General features: G+C 32.6%; 5 protein-coding genes and 1 long non-coding RNA gene across 7 annotated transcripts; 3 read left to right on the top strand and 3 right to left on the bottom strand.

Moving 5' to 3' along the window:
* Positions 1 to 71: 71 nt before the first annotated feature.
* Positions 72 to 5,469, top strand: LOC109585904 (uncharacterized). Of its 2 annotated transcripts, none has more exons than XM_020002048.1 (9): positions 72 to 139; positions 183 to 509; positions 560 to 844; positions 898 to 989; positions 1,041 to 1,251; positions 1,424 to 1,519; positions 1,570 to 1,721; positions 3,581 to 3,842; positions 4,947 to 5,469. In XM_020002048.1, the coding sequence occupies exons 1-8, from the start codon at positions 82 to 84 to the stop codon at positions 3,830 to 3,832; spliced, it is 1,473 nt and encodes a 490-aa protein (XP_019857607.1). In that variant the 5' UTR covers positions 72 to 81; the 3' UTR covers positions 3,833 to 3,842; positions 4,947 to 5,469. The 2 variants fall into 2 exon arrangements, with proteins under 2 accessions (XP_019857607.1, XP_019857606.1); XM_020002047.1 differs by having other exon boundaries at positions 1,304 to 1,519.
* A 2,232-nt stretch (positions 5,470 to 7,701) lies between these two features.
* LOC109585913 (uncharacterized) lies at positions 7,702 to 10,548 on the top strand. The gene is made up of 8 exons (XM_020002056.1): positions 7,702 to 7,736; positions 7,785 to 7,864; positions 7,913 to 8,132; positions 8,210 to 8,275; positions 8,329 to 8,445; positions 8,499 to 8,548; positions 9,182 to 9,581; positions 9,635 to 10,548. The coding sequence occupies exons 3-8, from the start codon at positions 8,027 to 8,029 to the stop codon at positions 9,718 to 9,720; spliced, it is 825 nt and encodes a 274-aa protein (XP_019857615.1). The 5' UTR covers positions 7,702 to 7,736; positions 7,785 to 7,864; positions 7,913 to 8,026; the 3' UTR covers positions 9,721 to 10,548.
* A 1,381-nt stretch (positions 10,549 to 11,929) lies between these two features.
* Positions 11,930 to 13,327, bottom strand: LOC109585911 (uncharacterized). Its single transcript, XM_020002055.1, has 5 exons — positions 13,248 to 13,327; positions 13,028 to 13,201; positions 12,596 to 12,850; positions 12,273 to 12,513; positions 11,930 to 12,212 (listed from the first exon to the last, which is right to left on the bottom strand). The coding sequence occupies exons 1-5, from the start codon at positions 13,278 to 13,280 to the stop codon at positions 12,106 to 12,108; spliced, it is 810 nt and encodes a 269-aa protein (XP_019857614.1). The 5' UTR covers positions 13,281 to 13,327; the 3' UTR covers positions 11,930 to 12,105.
* Positions 13,328 to 13,371: 44 nt separating this feature from the next.
* Positions 13,372 to 14,892, top strand: LOC109585912 (uncharacterized). Its single transcript, XR_002186728.1, has 3 exons — positions 13,372 to 14,261; positions 14,342 to 14,416; positions 14,667 to 14,892. It is a non-coding gene; the product is annotated as an uncharacterized LOC109585912 (long non-coding RNA).
* Positions 14,893 to 15,498: 606 nt separating this feature from the next.
* On the bottom strand, positions 15,499 to 16,729 carry LOC109585902 (uncharacterized). Its single transcript, XM_020002045.1, has 4 exons — positions 16,700 to 16,729; positions 16,102 to 16,278; positions 15,775 to 16,000; positions 15,499 to 15,721 (listed from the first exon to the last, which is right to left on the bottom strand). Exons 1-4 carry the CDS (start codon positions 16,727 to 16,729, stop codon positions 15,615 to 15,617), a joined length of 540 nt encoding a protein of 179 aa, XP_019857604.1. The 3' UTR covers positions 15,499 to 15,614.
* An 856-nt stretch (positions 16,730 to 17,585) lies between these two features.
* Positions 17,586 to 19,068, bottom strand: LOC109585903 (uncharacterized). The gene is made up of 5 exons (XM_020002046.1): positions 18,739 to 19,068; positions 18,518 to 18,694; positions 18,135 to 18,392; positions 17,814 to 18,054; positions 17,586 to 17,754 (listed from the first exon to the last, which is right to left on the bottom strand). The coding sequence occupies exons 1-5, from the start codon at positions 18,772 to 18,774 to the stop codon at positions 17,651 to 17,653; spliced, it is 816 nt and encodes a 271-aa protein (XP_019857605.1). The 5' UTR covers positions 18,775 to 19,068; the 3' UTR covers positions 17,586 to 17,650.
* Between the last annotated feature and the right edge of the window lie 16 nt (positions 19,069 to 19,084).

The raw sequence follows: 19,084 nt of genomic DNA, 5'->3' as shown, positions 1-19,084 counted from the left end.
CCATTATATTAAGAGCTAAGCGTGCGCGCACGCCTGTCTTACCATAGATAGTAGACTAGGATACGCATCAAGAGACCTATAATGAAGACAAAGCTCACCTCTTATTTGTTTGTCTCTTATTTAACTTTGCTAGTGTCTGGCAAGTTCTTGCTTGTGAAAATCATAACTTTATAGATTTATAGGTACTCCTCGGTTCACTACATGCCCCAGTTTAGTGTGTCTCTCTCAACCAGTTACCTATGAGTGTAACAGTGGAGCAAGCACTCTTATATGGAGAGTGCTAAATACTAATGACATTATTGTTGGTGGAGTATCTTATACTGAATTTGGAAATGATGTTGGTGATACTGTTCCTATTGCAGGTCGTCAGTTCAATACTGTCTTGACTGTTGATGGCTCGTCTCTTGTTTCTAATATAACATTCACTCCTATGTTAAATATCAATAATTATATTGTTCAGTGTGCAAATGCTATTGGGACTTTAATGAACTGTTCTATTGTAATAGCAGGTATGTGTAGATTTATGTCATACTATCATGATAAAAATTACTGTATTTAGATATTCCAATGCCTTATATTGGTAGTTTTGCCTATGGACCAGCTCCCTCTGATTATGTTAATGTGGATTGGCATTTACGAAGTCTCAATCCTTGTGTCTCTCATTACATTGTTATGAGGACTAGTGCAACTGATAGTGTTAATTTTACATCTACTGATGTGGGTCTGAGTTTACCAATACCTTCACTTAATGACTCACTGTATACTTTTACTGTAATTGCTGTTGATACTGGTGGTAGATATGGTCCTGATCCATATAATGTAAATCTTACATTAATACTTAATGGTAAGTAATAGATATTCTAGCAGATAATGAATAATATATTTTATTATTCTTAGTTCCTTTATCTGTTGCTAATCTGACATTAACACAAACTGATTATCCTACTGATATTAACGAAACTGTTAACATCACTGTATCATGGAAACCAGTAATTGATTTTTATTGTTATATTAATTTATTATTATTATTACTGCCACAGCCACTTTTATCACCTCGTCCTCTTACAAATGGATATTACATTTATTATAATGTTTCTGATGTATCTGAAACTGTTGCTGTAGAATATCGTGGTGAAGCTCGAATTACTCTTTCAAGAACTCTATCTGGTTTTATAGTGGGATCAGAATATACTGTTGGAGTAGCTGCTACTAATATATTAGGAACTGGTCCTATCACATCAGCTACAATAAGTTGGTTATTATACATGTATATTGTATAAAATATATATTTTATGTACTTTAGCTATACTTGCTACATCAGTACCTGAAATATCCTCAACTAGTACAATTGATTTTACTTCTTCTTTTACTTCAGACATTAGTGCAACTCCTAGTAATTATTTCCCTTTTTCTTTTACTTCAGGCATTAGTGCAATTCCTAGTATGTCTCCATCAAGCAGTATGTTTCCATCAAGCAGTATGTTTCCATCAAACAGTCCTACTAAAACAACATTACCATGTATGTATGTAACCATACGCAATATTAATAATATTATTAATTATTTATAGTTAGTCCTGGTGCTATTGCTGGTATGGTAATTGCCATCGTTGGACTGGCACTGGCAGTTTTGGTTATAATATTAGTGATTGCTATTGTATGTTGTGTTAAGAAGAAAAAAAAAGACAAACCAGATTCTTCTGTTGCTCAAGAAACAATTGAAGTAAATTTAAACACACAGACACAGACAGCTGCCTAACTAAACACTGTTTTTATTATTCATAAAAGCCTTACCTTATTATTACCAAAAAACCATGAAATTTATGCAACAAAAAATTTTCGCGAATCCTGCCTTTCTAAGATTTCTTGAAATAAAATTTTTGCAAACTGCACCACGTGGCAATGGAGCTGCAAAATTTTTGCAATTTCAATTTTTGCGACAGAGCAAAAATCGTGAAATTTGCAAAAAATTTTTGTCGCATAAATTTCATGATATATGGTATTGTCAATTTGTCACACACAGAAAATGTAAATCAACATGTGTTTCTATTGATCACCTTAGTGTGGTGACATATACATGAACATGTACTTGAACATGTACATGTACATGTACATGAACATGTACATGTACATGTAATGTCAATGATGTGTTGTGTACATATGTATGTTATTACATGTATGTTCACGGTGTACATGTGTGTCATTATCTTCATTATATAGTGTACATGTACATGTACATTCATTGTACATGTACATGTATATGCCCATTCATGTACATGTACATGTATGCATGTAATGGCGTATCGATTTCTTTGTAATCATTGGGCCAAATCTTGTTTAATTGTCAAGAAGTGTACATGTACATGTACATATATTACATGTATGTACATAATGTGTGTGTGTGTATTATTACTTCCAGTTACCTTTATGATTTTGATTATTGTATTTCTATTGTTATTTTTCTCAAGAGAATGAACTTAAAAATAAAATATTAGTCGTTGCACCTGCATTGCATTTACATGTACATGTACCTACATTTTAAAAATTGTTTTTTGTTAGGTGTTGTCTTAACCTTTTATTTTATGTTTATTGTGTTGTCTTTAAGGCCCAGATCATTATCTAGGGGGCAGAGCTTCCGTGGTGGGCCCGTTTACACTAATCCACTTCACTGAATCAGGGTTGTTTTTGCTACTATTCGTTTCAGGTGTCCAGCAGCTGCATTTTTATAAGATTTATCATTCGTTTATAGAAGTATCCATTTCGGTGTATCCGTTTTCATTTTTGCTTTCATTTTGTTTTCGTTTTTCATTTTCATTTTGCGTTTTCATGTATTAGTGTAAACAGAAGCTGTATCAGAATCAAAAAGTTTCCGTTTACATGTGAGAATGGATTAGTGTAAAAGGGGCCTAACTTAATGGGAAATTTGTAGTTAGTAATACTTTATCAGGTATCATTATTATCTGTAATAATAATAATAATGTGGCTGTAATGAATGTGTGAATGTGATGTTGATTGTGATGATGTTGCTTGTCATTATTTTAAACAATATGATATGGCTTTTTTTAGGGCTATGGGTTTCGCAGATTTTTATTTTGTGGATTTAATTTTTGTAAATTTATGTTGTCTGCCATCTTGTACAATATAAATTTAATTTTTGCGGAAACAATTTTTGCAAATTTTTAAAAAATTGTGAAATCTGCAAAATTTACAGCCCTCGAAAAAAAGGCACCCTCTGGTACGTTACTATTATAATGACTGTATAACTGGTTTGGCAAATGGTTGTTGTGTTTGTGTGAATTAATACTTGCTTTTACCTTAAGAAGACAACTGTTTGAGGTTATTTAATTTAGTGAATTTTAGCGATTTTTTAAAAGTTACTAACTTACAGTAAGTCTGTGCTAACTTTGATTTCTGATTAAATTATTAAAACTAGTTATTTATATTAAATGATTAAAATGCTAAATTAAATACCAGCCAAATGTCAGTATCATGAAAATTGCTATAAGTACACACTAATAATTGTCTTGTTAAATTATTTATTGATTTTTCTCCTCTCTCTCTCTCTCTCTTTCTCTTCCCAAGGGTTTTAAATATGCTGATGTAGACTATTCTACTAAATCATCTTCCTCTAAGAGACAAGCTCCTCCTAAACCAGCAAAATCACAATTTTCTACCATCCGAAAATCTAAAGCATCTCGTAATGCACCACCTCAAGAGGGTGCCCAGTATGCTGATCTTGATCATAGTTTTTTGTCATCTGGTAGACCTAACCAGAGACCCAAGGACATCAACCAAGTCACGTATTCTCGTGTGAGACTTTATGATACACGCTGAGGAAGGGGAGGTAACCACGGAAACTATTATTAATTAATTACTGAACTACATTGAACTAGTAAACACACTGTCTTATTGTTTATGCCTTTTATGTGTCTTCTAATAAAATGAGCATCATAATGAGCATGAACTGTAGTATGATGTGTAGTATATTACCTTAAGGTTACTTTTAAATGCGGGTACTATTAATTGCGAATTTTGCGTTTGGGTTAAAAATTGCAATTATTAATACGTGCAATTGTTAATAATGACATCATGATGCCATATAACTATTAGTAATAATTACTTAATCGCAATTTTTAATACCAGCAAAATCTACCTCGTGGTAAAATCGCAAAATTTAGTACCCGCAATTAAAAGTCACTCTGAGGTATACATGTATGCATGCCCAATTGCCCATGATCTGCATTTGTATGTTATGGTGTGCCTATGTTGTGTGCCCCTACATGTACATGTACATGTACATGTATATATACATGTACTATGATACCGTGTAGGGGGTATATTTCCCGGGAAAAATATTTCATGAAAATCACTTTTCAACCCACTGTACATTATTAGTATGATAAAAAATAATTTTCATAGATAAAAATTTTTACGAACTTTTGAAGCCATGAAATTAGCGAAATTAAATCCCCATGAAATACATGTATACCCCTATATGGTATCTCTTTGTCATTGATGGTATTAATGTGCACACATTAATTTTGTGTGGCTCAATAAAATTTATTGTATGATATACACATGAGTGTATGATTAAAGGCCTTTTCACACTGGCACAGTTTTCAAGGCGCTTTGATACACTTTGATGCGCTTTGTTGATACAGCTGAAATAATGCACATTGATCGTGTTCACACTAGCAGCTGAATTATGTATCATTTTGTGTTCTTGTTGCCATTGGTTTACATTGATCGAAGCGCATCACTTCACATCAATCCACCTCTGGAGGTGAAGTGAGAGTGATGCACATTGATGCACATTAATTCAAAACCACTCTAGTGTGAACACGATTAATGCGCATTGATGCGCATTACTTGTGCCAGTGTGAAAAGGCCTTTATAAGTGTACTTTGCTAACTGTTTTGTGTTTATCTGACTTCTCTTTCATTTATAGAGTAACACTGATACACAACATGAAGACGAGGAACTACTCATTACAAGTACACATTGAGAAAAATATTTTTAAAAAAGTTTTTACATCATCAAAAGGTCATAACTAAAAAACAATGCAACATTTTGAACAATAATTATAAAAGATTTTGAATTAAATAATTGAATTTAAAGTGACTATAATCAAACCACATTATAATTATAGAAAACAACTTGAGAATGAGTGCATTAATTTCTCAATGGTCCATAAGCTGGATTACCTGTTAGTGGAACAGAACTGGTGGCTCCTCCTTTAGTAGTAGTGATCTCATCATACACAGCAACCATAGATATTAGACTCTAATATCTATGCAGCTGTATGCAGCAACTGAAGCTGTTGCTCCTCCTTCATCTTGTTTGAACCTGTTCAACTGGTTTATTGGATCTGCTCCTAGCACACAGCAATGTCAGTATTAGTGTCAGTATTATAGCTGTCAGTATAAAGTAATGTCACTGTTTCAGTAACTAACTGCAATAGGTACAGTAGTACCAGCAATACAACACTATCAATGTACATTAATTTTTTTAAATAATAATTATTAATTTTTAAAAATGTAAATGTAATGTACAAAAATCATAGTAAAATGAATGACTATAATTACTACTTACTAGGACAATCAATGCACTGCAGCCATGCTCTTAGCAGCAAAGGAAGGAAAATTACATTCAACATGTAAAAAATTGAACAGAAGGGCTTAGCTACTTCGTCTTTGGCATAAGAGACATAGCTTTTGCGTGGGCGTAGCAATATGCCATTATTTTGATTGCATTAATTGTTGCTAAGCAATAAAAATTGCTGAATGCTGACTTTAGGGTTTGTTACATTTTATTCTTACTCTATTATCTATTGAAGAGATATGTCCTGGCTTTTGATGATCCTTTTATCCTTTATCCTTACATTTCAGTTGAGTCAATCTAGTAAGTTATCAGAAATAGTTTAACTCATTATTATGATTTTTAATTGGTATAGATCTAACAGTACAGCCACTGTCTATTAATACAACACTCAACTCTACTGTTGTATTCTCTTGTGAAGCTACTGCTGATGAACTTAGTTTCAGAGTTAATAATATACCAGGTAGCCATACAGATGTTATGGCTAAAGGATTTAGTCCATCAATAAGTGGTACTGCCGGTAGTACTATAAGAGCAGAGCTACAAGCAATAGCTTATGATCATAATAATAATACTGAAATTAATTGTACAGCTATTACTCTCAGTCCTCTTCAGACAGAGGCCAGTGATACAGTAATATTAATGATACAAGGTTAGTATATATATCTCTGTATAATTGTGTCATTATTCCGGGCTCTTATTTAGGTCTATTGGCTAGTGTTGCTGATCTGGATTATACCTTTATTAATGGATCCAGTGTATTATTAACATGGACAGCTCCTTATACACTGGATAATGTACCTATCACTGGATACTATATAATCAATGGATTAGTGAACATTGCTACTACTAACAAGAGTATTATATTATCAGCTACTAATCCTGATCCTTGTATATTGAATAATTTTTCAGTTTCTCCTATTAATGGTGCTGGAATAGGTTCATCCAACAATATCAGTTTTTATTATGAAACAGGTAATGAATACTCCCTTTACTCTGCAATGGTAAAACTACCTTTTATTCCTAGATAGATAAATACACATGCCTGGTTTGATAATTATCTTTTCTTGTTATGCCTGCATACATTTCCTTTAACTATTATACACTATAGGCCTTTTCACATTGGCAATGCAGTTTTGAGAGTGATGCACATTAATTTGAAACCACTCTAGTGTGAACATGATAAATGTGCATCAACAGCCTCAGGCATTACTTTTTCTAGCTTAGTGTATTACTGTGGTTCATTATCCACCTGTATGCCTATACCATAACACATGACACACACATATCCACTGTGTATGTTTCTATGTTTTTATTGATAATTATTTTCTTTTTCAGCTCCTCTTATTGCTCCTCCTGTATCAGTGGTACCAGTAATTTATGGACAACTAATATCATTGAATATCAGTATTAATGTAAGTATATCACTATAGTCACCTTATCTACATGTATAAGCTATTGTTATGTGAATGATTTTCCTAGTAGATAGATTATCTATTGCATGTTTATGTGTTAAGATAATGTTTATTCTATTTATAGACATGATACTATTTTTATCTGTTCTATTTATAGGTCAGTGAGTTATGCATTGGTCAGTATCCTAACAATATCACTGTTATTATACTGAGTATTAATAATGAAATGCAAGATAATACCAGTATACTAACACAAGTTAATTCTCAACTGATGATTACTGGAGTAATAACTGTGCCTAATAATTTAAATACATTTATTGTTAATGTATCACTAAGTAATAATGGAGGAGAATTTTTACCTATACCTTCTCTTGGATTTGGTAAGGAATTACAGCTATGTATATTTTTTAATCAGCCATTTCTCTTATTGTTAGGTAAAGTTGGACCAGTTACTAACATTAACTCTTTGATTGATGACTGTTCTACTATTGATATAACATGGACTGCTCCTACAGTTGATGATAGAGTATCTCGTATACTGTATTACATACTAAGGATATATGATGCTATTACTGGTAGACTAGTGACTACTGTATCAGTATATGATACCAGTTATCAGTTTGTGGATACCAATTTATTTATTCATCGTTATACATATGTTATAACTGGAGTTAATGTATTAGGAGAAGGAATATCTAATAATAATACATTCTCATATCAAAGAGGTACAATTAACAATAAATTACTGAATAAATGATTTTATGTTTATTTAGTACCACGACCAGTTACAGAAGCAGGTTCAAATATAGCAGCATTTAATCAAACTAGTGCTAATTTTTCCTTCAATATACCAGTAATATCATGCTATTAATATTTATAGTATAAGTAATTATTTTTATAGGTTACAGTTGAGTGTACTGGTGAAGCTCCTGGAAATGCTACAGTTATTATACAGTGTAATGGAACTGGAGCTGTATACAATGATACTAGACTAGTGGAGGAAGCTAGACAACCAATGAACATAACAGGAGCAGTACCAGTACCACTAAACCAACAGTGTACTATCACTGTTGTGGTTAGCAATGGTGTTGGTAGTAGTGAACCATTTATACTAGCATTTAGTAAGTATTATTCATTCATGTACTTGTGTGTATTAAAACTATTATTATTATTTTTAATAAAATAATTGTTTTAATAGTTGCAAGTATTCTTCCTACAGCATCATCAACTTTATCTCCAACTGTTTCAACAAGAACATCATCAGGTAATTCAGCTTATATTTAATACTTGGAGTAATTGATTCATATGTACATGTAGTTATCATCACTGTAAGTGTCTCTGCTGCTGGTGGTTTTGTGGTACTGCTTGTCATTATAATTGTTTGCTTTTTATCACTGAGATTACATCATAAAAAGAAATCATGCAATAAAAGAAGTTAGTGTCTTATTCTTAATTAGAAATAATAATAATTTTATAATTATAAATAGAAGCTTCAGAGTCACATGGATTGCCTAATAAGCAAGTTTTATTTGATGGAGTAAGCTAATTAATATGTTAATTATTTGTATTTTTAATAATAATAATAATAGCCTTCTGCCCGTGCATCAAGTACTTACTGAGGAGACAGTATGCTTATAAGACTAGGTGAATGTAAACATTGAGGGGCAAGCTAGAGCCATCAATTGACTTTGTTTGAACATGGTTTGAATAAGATTAAATGAAATAAATTAATCAGTTCAGCTCTTAGTATAACTCTCTTTTTTTGAGACCATTACCTGCATGCATCATTCAGACCTTGTCCTCATTGCTGGGTCTATATTCTGAACATAGCAAACACACCAGCATAACCCAAATACATGTAACCCAATAAATTGACAAGAATGAGTGCTGCCAAATTGAGGAGATATGTAACTACTAAAAGAAACAAAGCCAAACTTCTAATCAATCTCTTCCACAATCTTAATAATGAGGACTATAATCTATAGAAGGAACTCTTAGATCAAACTGCTATCAAGTTTTCTTTCAATTCTCAAACAAAAAAGTTGGTGGCAGATTGACTTGTGTGAATCCGCATTCACATGACTGTAGTCAGTTTCCAGACTTTCCAGAGCTACTAGAGCAGCCTTTAGATAGCTTCCCTCTAAATGAATAATTTTATTTTATTTTTTAGAAACTCAGTCCTTTGCAATCAACAAACACCAATGAACCTCCTGCCAATCCTACAAAGGAAGTTCCTACAGGAGGAGGAGTTAGATCTACTAAAGAGCCTATATATTCAGATTTAGGTGTAGTACCTTCAACTGGTACTAAATTATTAGCAAAAACTGAAGTATCAACAGTTCAATATGTTGACATTGAATCAGTGAGGCCTAAATCAAAAGCTCCTCCAGTCCTGTCTTATGATGATGGGGTAGTATCTGTTAGTGGTGCTACTGTAATTGGAGCTACTGGAGGAGATACTAATCCACCACCAATACCTGATAAGAAAAGTAAAGGAGTTACCACTACTGGACAAGAAACCAATGATGGAGCTGATGCTGCAAGGAATTTACCTCATCATGTTAACGATGGTAAATAATAATATTTTAATATAATTTATTTAGTTATGTTCCTGCAAGTGTAGAGGGAAGAAGAGAAGGAGGGAGAGAAGAAGCTGGTTCTACTGTTGCAGATATGCCTGTGATTGGAATAGTGTCTTCTTACTTGTAATGTGTGCTAAACAAAAGCTGTATGCTTACCTGTTATTTAGAGTGGCCTCATTTAGACTGGTTGTATGTCTATCATTGTTAATGTTTAGACTATAGTATTTAAATAATAATATTAATTGTTTTCATTAAACTGTCAGATTGGTCTTGTTTTTTTAATTGATGTCCTAATGCTACAGTAACAGCTAGAAACACTAGGAGTACTTTGGGTAGCACTTGGGAGTTTCACTAATGCCTGAAGTGTAAGCCGAAAGAAACAGATATACTGTATTTCAGGTGATGGGTATAAGTATATTTACAGTGAAAATATTATCTAACTTATTGTAGTTGGTGGGTCTGGCTATGGGAGACTATAATTGATGTGGTAAACCCTACAGAGGTGGATGAGTTCATTTATTTTCATTATAATATTTAAAAAATTTTTAAATAAACAATAATAATTATTTTTTATTCATTTTTTTAATTTTTAGAGTTTTTAGACCCAAAATTGTTTTGACAAAGCGAGAAACCTTTATTGTTCATTCTATCCAGCTGGAGCTGGACAAGAGAGAGGAGACTCAGGAGAGAGAGAATGACATTAAAAAACAAGGAGAAAATTTGTCCCGTGAAGAACATTTACATGTAAAGGAAGTACATCAGAATATGAGGAGTGCATCAAAAATGTTTAATAAAGAAATTAAAACAATTGAAAGAACAGTAGGTATATAATACTTATTAATATACACACATGTATAGCAATAAATGACAATTAACTAATACTAATATCATGTACTACAATATCATATGATCGTAACTTGAAAAATTGAAGTTGCAATCAGCTCAAACTTTCTACACAGCATAAGGACATCAATATGTATCAGAAAATGTATTAAAAATTTGGGGTGATTTTTTGGCCATTTTTGAAAAAAGCATGGGCTATAGCCTTGGGTATTTTTTGAATTTTTGCTTTTTAAAAATGGCTGCAACTTGAAAACTTGAAGTCAGAATCAGCTCAAACTTTCTACACAGCATAAAGACATCAATATGTATTAGAAAATGTAATAAAAATTTGGGATGATTTTTTGAAAAAGCATGTGCTATAGCTTCGGGTATTTTTCAGAGTATAATTGATTCATGTAGTTATTATCACTGTAAGTGTCTCTGCTGCTGGCGGTTTTGTGGTACTGCTTGTCATTATAACTGCTTGCTGTTTATCACTGAGATTAATTTTTAATCATAGAAAGAAACCATGCATTGAAATAAGTTAATGTCCTATTTTTAATTAAAAATATTACAATTATAAATAGAAGCTTCAGAGTCACATGGATTGCCTAATAAGCAAGTTTCATTTGATGGAGTAAGCTAATTGGGGTGAGCCTGAGCTCGCCGCGAGAAAGAGTTTGTGTGCCGGCATAGATACTGGAAATGGATCGTTTCTATGCCCTCACAAAAAATCATGCCTGGATCATGCATGATTTTTGACAAGGTCATCTAACTATTAAAGTTAAATAACCTATTATATTATTAGTATACTACTATTTTGTAATTTTGTTTGTCCTCTGGCATTTTGTGACTTATTTTTTCACAACAATTTTTGATTATTCTGCAGTATAAAAATAATGTCTACTACCATGTACAAAAATTATTAAGCTCCAAATTTTTGTTGGCCAAAATTTTCTTTGATTGTATCGGGATTCAGGATGCACATTTTCTGTGATGGAAATCATCCACAAGATTCTGCATGCGAAATGAGAAGAATGCATTGCTAACACAAGAAGTAATAATAATAACCAAAAAATTTTTTACATATCTACAATTACAGTCTCTCATTAAGCACAAGAAAGTAGCTGCCATTTTAATTAAAAGTTCAATCAGTGATGAAGTATTGTAACTGGAACTATGGTGAGTCTAAACATCAAAGGCTCTTCACTGGTTTCTGTATATAATTACAGAATTTGGCAACAGCAAAATTAAATTTTTATGTGTGTTAGTACATATTACTTGTAACATGATGATAGATAATGGTATGATGGCTGCATTCTTCAACATTATACTTCATTATGTACACCTAAAATATAATTATTCATGTACACCTACCACCAGCAGTTTACAGTTTATCTGTTAATTTAAATAGGATCTTTCTTTTTATATAGCTGTCTCTTAATTGATTTTATAATCAAAAGCTGTTACAATCTTTTTTTGACACTCTCTCCTTTTCTTTTTCTTTCCTTGTCTGAGTCTGGCATTTATTTGTTACAAAAATAGCTATTAAAAAATGATCTAAGACAAAAATGAAAATTTAATTAACGTTGATAAAATAACAACTGTCTTTATATTGACTTTACTTTGCTAATTCTCACTAATTATAAACAATATCAATCTCAAAAACAAAACCCCATGAAATAGAATGTTAATAGTTACAAGAAGCTGGTACATTTTCACCATTAACCCTCCTAGTTTCGCATGCCAACTGAACAAGTCTGGCCTTGCAAGAATAGCAGACAGAATTACAACTATCTAAAAGAATAATTATAATATTTACAAGTTGCATGGAACAGCTGATACATGTAGTCATACCTGGTGGTGGTATATGATTCAGTGAAAATATATATGTCCCTGGTATGCTGCTATTAAGCATCATGCTAGGAGCATCCATAACATTAGCACCAAATGGAAATAAAGGATCAAGTTCTGCATAAACACCATTAATGCTTGAACTTATTCCAGTATCAGCTGTGGCAATGCGTACATTGACATATAGAGCAATACCAAATGTAATGCTTCCATTAGTTACAAGAATTGCCTGGAAGTTACTGCCCTAAAAATAATACATAAAGTGATTAGAGTGTAGCTAGCTATTATTAACAGTATTTCATGTATTAAGTAATTTATATACTAACTAAATTTGTGCCAGCTTTTCGATGATCTATCCATGTTCCTATTATTAATTGTGTAGGAGGAGATGTACTGCAGAAAGTATAAGGAAATGCTTCATTAATCTGATCCATTGCTCTTTTAATTAACCCTGGATCAGCAGTAGTCCTACCATATACTATAGTATTGGAAAAATCACCTGAAGTCACAAGGAGCAAATTCAAAAAGATAAATTTATTATTGCCATTATTTGCAAGTCTCAAGAACCCATTGTGTATGACCTACAGATAGTATAAGTAAATGTTATAAAATTGTTTTACTAATAAAATGAACAGATAATGGTTAGTGTACAACTGCACTACATTACAAACTAAAGTACTAATAGTGTGTGTGTGTGTGTGTGTGTGCATGTGTGTGTGTGTGTGTGTGTGTGTGTGTGTGTGTGCGTAGCTACTAACTCTGTAATCTGTTGCTGTAGCTCCAGCTGGACCAAATGCAACTAAATTATCAATTGGAGCCAGAAATACTCCTGAAACACTAGATCCAGTCCTCATTGTGTCCCCATGTTGTGTACCATATGGGTACAGGTCATTCAATGTTAGGCCATTTGTATAACATGTACTCAGTATAACCTGTAAAGATAGTACCATACACTATCATATATATATTGTATCTTACTAGTATTATTCCTGGTAACAGTCCTGATCCCATTATGAACTGATAGTTGTTTCTCTGTTGCAATAAATTCAGCTCTTACTGTCTGCCACTTTTATATCATCATAGAAGCCACAAAGTGTGTAATATTATAGAAACCAGTGAAGGGCCTTTGATGTGTAGACTCGCCATAGCTCCAGTTACAATACTGTATGTATACAAATTATACTGACATAAGAATATCAACTGTGTTCAGGTACATATGTGTGTTAGTGCATACTGTATTACCACATGCTTGTAACATGATGATAGATAATGGTATGATTCTAGACTTCTAGTGGTATTGTCGATGTTTGCATTCTTCACCAATCAGTGCTTTAATACACAAGGACCACAATTGACTCAAATATGTAATAACCTAAATAAATTGCCTTGAGGATATACACCTGCACCATCATAGACATTAGAGTAAATGAAAGGGATTGGAAACTACCGTTTGTCACCTCTGGCTAGCGTCTGTATCTGTCTGCATCATAATGTATAAATACCATAGTACATACTACAAAGTATTGTACAGTTTGTATCATAGTACCTGGTAACTCAATGACTGCATTTACCATATCCTGACTCCTCCATAGTGGTTGTTGTGCACAAAGGATCTCAAAGGAATATTGTGTGAGTAATGCATAAATCTTACTGATGATATACCTTCCTTGCCATGTAGAAAGTTTGGGGCTACCTATGTCAAGGTTTTGCAACCATCAGTTATGGGTATAATTAAGTTATGGATGTACATGTATTTTTTAATTATTATTTCTCTTTGTACAGAGTGTTAATGAGGAGACCATTACCTGTTATATGCAAGTGCATGTATATGCATGTAGATATAATAATACATTAATATAATGTATTATCACTATTATGATGTGCATCTGTATGCAGCTAAATAATGAAGATTTGAAATATGCTGAGTCATTGCAAGAGATCAATGAACCCCTTGGAATTGTATGATGAGAAACAATACTGAGAATAAACCTGGTAATTAAGCTATTAAATAGTTATTAATACTTATTATTAGCTGTAGATGCTATATTTAGTATATCATATTCTATTTATAGTAAAAATGTTTATTTAAGGACTAAGGAAAGATGCAACTGATGAGGAAGTACAAGCAAGTCTTCAGGATTTACTAAGTAACATATTCTTAGTATATTCTTAGTATATTATTACATGTAGTATTATTATTAGTATTGTCATTGTAATTTTTGTTTGTCAGCTGGCATTTTGTGACTTAATTATTTTTTACAATTATTTTTTATTATTCCGCAGTATAAAAAAATTTTTGACTTTAATGTCTACTATCATGTATAATAATTAAGCTCCAAATTTTTGTCGGCCAAGTTTTTATTTAAATGCATTAGGGATGCCCGTTTTATTTGATAGAAATTATCTGCAAGATTTTGTATCATAGTGGAATGACAAGAGTGCATTTCTAACACAAGAAGTAGATCTAACAATAATAGCCAAGCAATACTCTGTTACAATAATACAACAGTCTCTCTTAAGTACAAGAAAGCAGCTGCCAATATTTTATTAAAAGTGCAATCAGTCATGAAGTATTGTAACTGGAACTATGGCGAGTCTACATTTCAAGGCCCTTCACTGGTTTCTGTAGCTATAATTACAGAATTTGACAGCAGCAAAATGTTACTTGTGTATACTGTATTATTATTGTAACATGATGTTTGTGGTTTCTTAATAAATTCACACTAATTACTGGTATTGTCAATGTTTTCATTCTTCAACACTACTTCATCATGTGTGTCTAAATAATGAATAAGCACCTCTTATGAAGTATTTATGAAGCCTAAAGTTTACAAATTCTTATGGAGATGTTGATCAGTTTTGACCATAATGGAGACACAGTTATGACGATTAGTTAATCAGAAGTATTTTTGCATGGCTTCCATGCAGTGGTCTCCATAGCATTTGGAAACCTCATTCATTCGCACATACAGAACTATTCATGTGTAGTGTAGTTTAAAGTATAATACACCTACCACCAGCAGTATATAGTAATACAGCTTATCTGTTGAAATAGGATCTTTCTTTTTATATAGTACCTGCTGTACTGTCTCTTAGTTGATTTTATAATCAAAAGCTATTACAATCTCTTTATGACGCTCTCTTCGTTTCTCTTCCTTTCCTTGTATATGACATTTATTTTGTTACAAAATAGTTATTAAAAATGATATTTATGATGGACAAAAATGATAATAAAATAATGTTTGAAAAAACTATATCTAGTATCTACTATAAAATTGACTTTATTTTAACTCTTACAGTAATTATATATATTAATCACAAAGAACACAATTAAATTGAATGTCATTAGTTATTACAAGAAGCTGGTACATCTTCTCCATTAATCCTCCTGATCTCACATATTGACTGGAAAAGTCTGGCCTTACAAGAAAAGCAGACAGAACTGCACGTATCTAAAAGATATACAAGTTATATGGAACAGTTGATACATGTACTATAGTCATACCTGGTGGTATATGATTCAGTGAAAATATGTATGTTCCTGGTATGGTACTATTAAGCATCATGCTAGGAGCATCCATAACAGCAGTACCAAATGGAAATAAAGATGGATCAGCCGCTATAGAAACACCACCAATGGCTGACTCTATTCCAGTAGTAGCTGTTGTAATGCTCACATCGACATATAGAGCAATACCAAATGTAATGCTTCCATTAGTTACAAGAATTAACTGAAAATTATTGCCCGAAAAATAATAAATAAACAAGTGATTGGAGTGTAACTAGCTATTATTAACAGTATTTTAATGTATTAAGTAATTAATAAACTAACTGGGTTTGTGCCGGCTTTTAGTTGATCTATCCAAGTTGCTATTATTAATTGTGTAGGAGGAGATGTACTGCAGAAAGTATAAGGAAATGCTTCATTAATCTGATCTGTTGCTCTGTTTATCAGCCCTGGATCAGCAGTAGTCCTACCATATACTATAGTATTGGAAAATATAAAATACTATAGTATAGTATATACAGAAACCACTAAAGGGCCTTTGATGAAGAGACTCGACATAGCTCCAGTTACAATACTGTATGTATGTTCACTAATTGCAGCCACCACTCCTTACCACTCCTTATCATTCCTAAGTAAGGTTTACTGATGTATCTCTATATAATACAAAATACTGACATTAGTATATCAACTGTGTTCAGGTACATGTGTGTCAGTACATACTGTATTACCATATATTGCTTGTAACATAATGATAGATAATGGTATGATTTCTTAAACTAATGACTGGTATTGTTAATGCTTGCATTTTCACCAATCCATGCTTTATCACACAATCACCGTGGTTAAATATGTATAAATTGCCTTGAGGGTATACACCTGCACCATTATAGACATTAGAGTATCATTTGTCACCCCTGGTTACCTGTTTGGTAGCATCTATGTTTTTCTGCATCATAGTAGTACAGTACTAATAGTGTATTGTACCATGATAGTACCGCATGGCTATTCACCATCTCCTGACTCCTCCACAGTAGTTGTTGTGTAGAAAGGATCTCAAAAAAATACTGTGTGACTATTACATAGCACTTGCTGATGATAGAATTGAGCTCCAAATTTTTGTCAACCAAAATTTTTTTGATTGTATCAGGATGCATGATGGAAATTATTCACAAGATTCTGTATGTGGAATGAGAAAAATACATTGCTAACACAAGAAGCAGAAATAATAACCAAACGTCTCTCAGACACTGAGTACAAGAAAACAGTTGTCATTTTAATTAAAGTACAGTCAGTGACAAAGTATTGTAACTGGAGCTATGGCAAGTCTACACATCAAAGGCCCTTCACTGGTTTCTGTATTATAATTACAGAATTTGGCAACAGCAAAATTAAATTCTTATGCATGTTAGTACATATTACTTGTAACATGATGATAGATAATGGTAAGATTTCTTAATTGTCACTAATTACTGGTAATGTCAATGCTTGCATTCTTCAACACTACTTCATCATGTACACCTAAAGTATATTCGTGTACACCTACCACCAGCAGTATATAGTAATACAGCTTATCTGTTTAAATAGGATCTTTCTTTTTATGATAGTACCTGCTGTACTGTCTCTTAGTTGATTTTATAATCAAAAGCTGTTACAATCTCTTTATGACGCTCCCTCCTTTTCTCTTCCTTTCCTTGTATATGACATTTATTTTGTTACAAAATAGTTATTAAAAATAATCTATGACAAAAATTATAATAAAATTAATGTTGGTAAAATAACAACTATAATCTCTACTCTATTATCTACTATTAAAGTATAAAATTGACTTTATTTTTAACTAAAACAACAAAAAATACAATACAATTAAATGTCATTAGTTATTACAAGAAGCTGGTACATGTTCTCCATTAATCCTCCTAGCCTCACATACGAACTGAAAAAGCCTGGCCTTACAGAAGCAGGCAAGATTACAAGTATCTATAAAAGATAAGCAAGTTATAATGGAACAGTTGATACATGTACTACAGTGATCATACCTGGTAATATATCATTCATTGAAAATATATATGTCCCTGGTGTGGTGCTATTGGACATCATAGTAGGAGCATCCATGACGTCAGTGCCAAATGGAAAGAAAGATGGATCAGGTGGTACATAAACATTAACTATTGAACTTATTCCAGTGATAATAGCTGTGGCAATGCGTACATTGACATATAGAGCAATACCAAATGTAATGCTTCCATTAGTTACAACAATTGCCTGGAAGTTACTGCCCTAACAATAATAATGAATAAAGTGATTAGAGTGTAGCTAGCTAGCTATTATTAACAGTATTTCATGTATTATTAACTAACTAGGTTTGTGCTAGCTTTTAGATAATCTATCCAAGTTGCTATTATTAATTGTGTAGGAGGAGATGTACGGCAGAAAGCATAAGGAAATGCTTCATTAATCTGATCCATTGCTCTGTTTATCAGCCCTGGATCAGCAGTAGTCCTACCATATACTTTAGTATTGGAAAAATCACTGGCTGAAGGCAGGGTGAGCAAATTCAAATCGATACGTTTATTTATATCATCGCTTGCAATTGCCAGGTATCCATTGAGTATAACCTATAAATAGTATAAGTAAATGCTATAAACTGAGAAATGATCAATAACTTGTGTTACTAATAAAATGAACAGATAATGGTTAGTGTACAATTGCACTGTGTGTGTGTATGTGTGTAGCTACTAACTCTGTATCTTGTTGCTGTAAGTCCAGCTGGACCAAGTCCAACTAAATTATCAATTGAAGGCTGTAATGGTGCTATGGGGGGACTATCTCCAGTCCTCATGGTGTCCCCATGTTCTGTACCATATGGGTACAGGTCATTCAATGTTAGTCCATTTGTGTAACATGCACTCAGTATAACCTGTAAAGATAGTACCATACACTATCATATATATTGTATCTTACCAGTATAAATCCTGTAAGCAGTCCTGATCCCATCATGAACTGATCTAGTTGTCTGACTTGTTTCTCTATTGCAATGATTATACTTACTCCTACTGTCTGTCTACCACTTTTATATCATCATAGAAGCCACTAAGTATGCAATTATACAGAAACCCTGAGGCCTTTGATGTGTAGACTGTAGACTCAATGTTCACAAATTGCAGCCACCACAGTGACCACTCAAACCGCTCCTAATTGATCATTCCTAACTATAGTATAAGGTCTACATAATACAATATACTGCATGACATATTAGTAATATCAACTGTGTCTTAGTACATACTAATGGTACTGTACATTATGATTC

Source organism: Amphimedon queenslandica, unplaced genomic scaffold, assembly GCF_000090795.2.
Source record: "Amphimedon queenslandica unplaced genomic scaffold, v1.1 AMPQUscaffold_12986, whole genome shotgun sequence".
NCBI classification, from domain to species: domain Eukaryota; kingdom Metazoa; phylum Porifera; class Demospongiae; order Haplosclerida; family Niphatidae; genus Amphimedon; species Amphimedon queenslandica.
The sequence above is the reverse complement of the archived record's forward strand: the minus strand, read 5'-3'. Positions and strand labels throughout refer to the sequence as shown.

Coding starts and splice junctions, on each gene's coding strand:
- LOC109585904 (XM_020002047.1), top strand. CDS start 82: ATGAAGACAAAGCTCACCTCTTATTTGTTTGTCTCTTATTTAACTTTG. Junction 845..897: donor TCTTACATTAATACTTAATG/GTAAGTAATAGA, acceptor TATTATTCTTAG/TTCCTTTATCTGTTGCTAAT. Junction 1,722..3,580: donor TTGCTCAAGAAACAATTGAA/GTAAATTTAAAC, acceptor TCTCTTCCCAAG/GGTTTTAAATATGCTGATGT.
- LOC109585913 (XM_020002056.1), top strand. CDS start 8,027: ATGAACATAACAGGAGCAGTACCAGTACCACTAAACCAACAGTGTACT. Junction 8,276..8,328: donor TTCAACAAGAACATCATCAG/GTAATTCAGCTT, acceptor ATGTACATGTAG/TTATCATCACTGTAAGTGTC. Junction 8,549..9,181: donor AGCAAGTTTTATTTGATGGA/GTAAGCTAATTA, acceptor TTTATTTTTTAG/AAACTCAGTCCTTTGCAATC.
- LOC109585911 (XM_020002055.1), bottom strand. CDS start 13,280: ATGGGATCAGGACTGTTACCAGGAATAATACTA. Junction 13,202..13,247: donor TGTTACCAGGAATAATACTA/GTAAGATACAAT, acceptor CTATCTTTACAG/GTTATACTGAGTACATGTTA. Junction 12,514..12,595: donor GAAAAGCTGGCACAAATTTA/GTTAGTATATAA, acceptor TATTATTTTTAG/GGCAGTAACTTCCAGGCAAT.
- LOC109585902 (XM_020002045.1), bottom strand. CDS start 16,729: ATGCAGAAAAACATAGATGCTACCAAACAG. Junction 16,279..16,699: donor ACATAGATGCTACCAAACAG/GTAACCAGGGGT, acceptor ACTATACTATAG/TATTTTATATTTTCCAATAC. Junction 15,722..15,774: donor ACTGAATCATATACCACCAG/GTATGACTATAG, acceptor TATATCTTTTAG/ATACGTGCAGTTCTGTCTGC.
- LOC109585903 (XM_020002046.1), bottom strand. CDS start 18,774: ATGATGGGATCAGGACTGCTTACAGGATTTATACTG. Junction 18,695..18,738: donor TGCTTACAGGATTTATACTG/GTAAGATACAAT, acceptor CTATCTTTACAG/GTTATACTGAGTGCATGTTA. Junction 17,755..17,813: donor AATGAATGATATATTACCAG/GTATGATCACTG, acceptor TATCTTTTATAG/ATACTTGTAATCTTGCCTGC.